This window comes from Solanum pennellii, chromosome 11 (genome assembly GCF_001406875.1).
Source record: "Solanum pennellii chromosome 11, SPENNV200".
NCBI lineage: Eukaryota > Viridiplantae > Streptophyta > Magnoliopsida > Solanales > Solanaceae > Solanum > Solanum pennellii.
In genome coordinates, this window is record NC_028647.1 from 13706590 (window position 1) to 13711511 (window position 4922).

At 33.9% G+C, this 4922-nt stretch overlaps 1 protein-coding gene across 2 annotated transcripts; it reads left to right on the plus strand.

Moving 5' to 3' along the window:
• Positions 1-3026: 3026 nt before the first annotated feature.
• LOC107005065 (proteinase inhibitor type-2 TR8-like) lies at positions 3027-4276 on the plus strand. 2 transcript variants are annotated; one of them, XM_027913116.1, is made up of 3 exons: positions 3027-3109; positions 3226-3378; positions 3568-4276. In XM_027913116.1, the coding sequence occupies exons 1-3, from the start codon at positions 3073-3075 to the stop codon at positions 3672-3674; spliced, it is 297 nt and encodes a 98-aa protein (XP_027768917.1). In that variant the 5' UTR covers positions 3027-3072; the 3' UTR covers positions 3675-4276. The 2 variants fall into 2 exon arrangements, with proteins under 2 accessions (XP_027768917.1, XP_015059036.1); XM_015203550.2 differs by having other exon boundaries at positions 3226-4276.
• Positions 4277-4922: the final 646 nt, after the last annotated feature.

The following is a 4922-nucleotide window of genomic DNA, read 5'->3' on the forward strand; positions in this document are numbered from 1 at the left end:
TTGGCATTCCAAGCTTTGTACATGATCATTGAGAGACTAGAGCTCTAGAGACTTACAAATTAGAGAAGGACCTGAAAATGCTCAACCCAACCATAAAAGAGTTGCGGGCTGGGGTGGGCTAGCCCTTTTTTGTTGATTTTTTCAAACTTAAAATTCTATGACATGCATGTGAATTAAAGAAAGGAGGAGCTGAAAGTCACTTGACTGTAAGGAGAGGACTTCCAGAGCCTCTTTCCTTATAGTCAAGTGGCTCTCCATCTCTAGAAAGATTGTGTCCATGATATGATAATCTAAGTTTTGCTTCTTTTGGTCGGCTCGTATTAGCCTGTATGTGTTACTACTGGTAGTCATTCCTCTCTTTCCTTGTCTTTTCAAGGGTATTTTTTTCTTAAGTCACGGGAAGACAGTCGCGGTCATGTCTTCCCTCCACTCCCCCCCCCCCCCNCCCCCCCCCCCCAGTATAGTGACTGCTTCCAGTTTTTTCCGAATTTCAGTCCAGGCACTTGAGCCTGTTCATCCATCTTCATTCCAAATAAAGGCGAACATCCCCATTGAGTGAAATGAGAAGATTTTCAAATCAAATATGGTAAACGATGATGTTGTTTCAATAACATTAGCAAAAAGATTTAGTATTATTAGCATTGTATCTAGGATATTAGATACGCGAGATACATGTATTTGGCGTGATGCATTTCAAATACACAAGTGATATAAGAGAAGCAACAAGCGAGATGGGAGACGGTGAGGACATGAAATTTGTAAATATATTTTATATACATGTGAATCCACTTGGATAGAATCTATCTAGAACAAATTTCACCTAATTTTGAGTCCATGCATTCTAAGATACATGTATGTAAATACATCAACATCTATTAAGATTCGTACTATTACAACAAAACATGTTTTTTATAATTTTTAAAAGTAACCTTGCTAAAAATGACATATAATCAAAATATCTAACTTAAAATTTATTTAAACCTAGAAGAAAATTTTAAATACTAATGTTGTAAAACCTTAGATTTAAGCAAAAAGGAATTGATTTATCCCCGAATTTTAATAAATGGTACGTTTATGCCCTCCGTTATACTTTGCGTCCACATAAGCCTTTGTCGTTCAATTATAGGTATACATATACCCCAACGGACCCCTCATTTTTTACACGTGCCTTAATCCAATTGAACTACCTATTTCACTCTTTTTTTAGGGATAATTGTATAGAATGACAAACTAATAATATAAAATAAATATAGTAGCTACTGTTTGATTTATTTGTGTTCCATAGCAAACTGTTTGTCAGTCTCTCTCTCCCTCATATTCTTGCTCGCCACTCTTCCTCTCTCGCTTTATACAATAAAATTGTACAAATTGTGTTTCTAATTGTATAAAGCGAGAGAATTGTATATATACATGCATATATATATATATATATATCTCCGTCTTATACACTTACAATTATACAATAAAAGTACTTCCCTGCCCAAGTCTCTTTTGTGTTTCTCTTTCTCGTTTTATACAAATTCAAATTGTATATAATTTCTCTCTTTCTCGTTTTATACAATTCGTTTTAATTGTATATTCCCTGCCCAAGTCTCTTTTGTCTTTCTCCCTTTCTCGTTTTATACAAATTCAAATTGTATATAATTTCTCTCTTTCTCGTTTTATACAATTCGTTTTAATTGTATATTCCCTGCCCAAGTCTCTTTTGTCTTTCTCCCTTTCTCGTTTTATACAAATTCAAATTATATATAATAGTCCTATACACTTATTATTATACAATTCGTTTTATATACTTCATTTTATGCACTATGTTTTATACATTTCTCTGCTCAAGTCTCTTTCTCTTTCTCGTTTTATACACTTAAATTTTTACAATTCGCTTCAATTATATATGTATAGCGAATTATACATATATATGTTTGCTATGGAGCGCAATTATGTAAATTTTGCTATAACATACAAATATGAATTTTATGTATGCTATATGTGAAAGTTACCCTTTTTTTAAATCCATAAACGAACCATCCGCCCCAATCCAATAACTCATCCAATTTTCTCTAAAAAAAATCATAATTAAAAACCCCAAATTAACCCATGAATCCTAATTAATTAGGGTGTTAATGTGTGTAATTTGGATCTTGGTGCATTTGATCCAGATGTTCAAACAAAATAATTACCAGGGGTGACCCACTGGCAGAGCCCAGATTGCTTTGCATATTTTCCTTCAAATAGTAGTGTGACTGGGTTTTTAGGGGAAATGCTCAGTGCCGGATTAACATGATGGGCTTTAGTTGGATAACTTCTCCCGCAGCGACAGAACTCGAAATGATCGCTCTGGATTGGCTTGGTAAAGCACTTAAGTTGCCTGATAGATTCCTTTCAACAGGTAGCATAATTGTTTGACATTAGCTTCTTGTTCTTCTAAAAAGCCGCATGTCGTTTGTCTTCCAATCCAGCAGTCAAAAAGATCCAAATTAACCCATAAATCTTTATTAATTTTGGTCTTTTAATTAGGATTTCTTCTAGAGAAATTGGGTGACTATTGGGTTATGGGACGGATAGTTGGTTTATCGGTTAAAAACAGGATCAAATTAATAGTTCAATAGGATTAAAACACGTGAAAAAAATGAGAGATCCGATAGTGAGAGGGTTATATGTATACCTATAATTTGATGGCAGAAGCTTATGTGGATACAAAGTATAACGGAGAGCATAGACGTATCATGCATTAAAGTGCGAAGATAAATCGGTCCCTTTTCCCGAGATTTAATTATAAAAAGAAAAAGTAAGCCTTCAAAAGCATGCTTGTCTCACCATTTCAATTATTTTATATATTATAGTTTTTCTAATTGAACGTATACTGTTTTTAAAGGGAGACAAGGAAGCGCATGCCACGCATATACATGATTAATAAATTAATTATATAAGATAATTAATAGCTAATATGAGTGCATTATTAGAAAGAAACAAAGTAAGTCAGTTTTGGCCTATTAGGTATCTAATCTGCTATATGTAGGTGAAGAGAATACATTTCCTTACTCAACAAAGCATATCAAAGTAACACTTGGGAATATGGCTATTCTCAAAGTTGCTCTCCTCCTTTTACTTGGTAAGTTTTTTCTTATTCTTATTTTTTCTTTTTACTTAATCCTTTTACAATCAAGCAACATTTTAACATTTCAGTTTTGCTGCATAATTAATTTGCCTATATATGTTGTACGACAGGAATAATTTTGCTTGTGAGCAATGTCGAACATACAAATGCCAAAGCTTGCACTAAACAATGTGACCCTCGAATTGCATTTGGGATTTGCCCACATTTACAAACTAAAAGAATTAATCAAATATGCACCAACTGTTGTGCTGGTAAAAAGGGATGTAAGTATTTCAGTGCAGATGGAACTTTTATTTGTGAAGGAGAATCTGAATATGTAAGTGAGGTGGATGATAATCTCGAGAAGCATTGTCCTCGAAATTGTGACCCTCGAATTGCATATGCAATTTGCCCACGTTCTGAAATAAGTAACAAAATTGATCTTAATGGAATATGCACTAACTGTTGTGCAGGTAAAAAAGGATGTCATTATTTCAGTGCAGATGGTACTTTTATTTGTGAAGGAGAATCTGAATTTGTAAGTGAGGTGGATAATAATCTCGGGAAGCCTTGTCCTTGAAATTGTGACCCTCGAATCGCATATGCGATTTGTCCACGTTCTGAAATAAGTAACAAAATTGATCTTAGTGAAATATGTACTAACTGTTGTGCAGGTAAAAAAGGATGTTATTATTTTAGTGTTGATGGAACTTTTATTTGCGAAGGAGAGTCTGATTATGTAAGCAAGATAAAGAATGATGTAGGGAAGGCTTGCCCTTTCAATTGTGATCCAAGAATTGCTTATGGAATTTGTCCACATTCTAAAATAAGTAACAAAATTGATCTTAATGGGATATGCACTAACTGTTGTGCAGGTAAAAAGGGATGTAACTATTTTAGTGCAAATGAAACTTTCATTTGTGAAGGAGAGTCTGAATATGTAAGTGAAGGAGAAAATAATCTCCAGAAAAGCAAGATTTTTATTTCTTAATCTGCAGGTACTCTATGTATGAAATAAAAGCACAATGATGTTATATTTCTGTTGTGGACCTTTACCGCAGCTTGTGCTAGGTAAATAATATGTAATGTAATATGGCCGTGGAGCTTTACCACGGCTTGTGCTACTCAAAGTATGTTTGATAATACATGGAACACTAGTTTGTTCTATTTTTAAAATCTTGAGTCTATATTTTTATTTAAGTTTGATTCATATTCTATAATTTTCTGTCTTTTTTTTAACAACCATCACGTTATGTTAATGTATAGAAAGGTTCAAAGAGTTAAAGGATGCAATCGCATCACTTACAATTCATCTAGGAAAAGTAGAAAGCCAAACAACTTTGCGTACTAACAAATTAGAAAATTTTGCTAAATTATGTTCTACCAAATTCTAAGACAATGGAATATGCATCATATTAACCACTTCAAAGTACTTCATAAGGTTCCAAATATCTTCACAAGTAATCTCTATCTCCCATGAGACTGTAGTTCTTTGTAGTACCATATCCACCACATTTTTTGTGTCTGATAAGATTTGCATTTTTGTCCACCCCTTTTCTGTAGCATTCTCTATCGCCATACGAATTGCAATCGCTTCAACAGTGATGGATTTCCCAACATATTGAATCGGGGTGCCAAAGGCATGAAACGGGTTTCCATACATATCCATAGCCGCCACGCCAATGCATGCAGTCTTCTTTTCCTTATGTTTACTAACATCTGCAAACACAACAATATCATCCTGTGTCATAGTTAGATTTCTATCATCATTACAAGCAGGTATAACTCTAGGGGGATATGGAGGGATCAAATTTCTTTCATACTCATG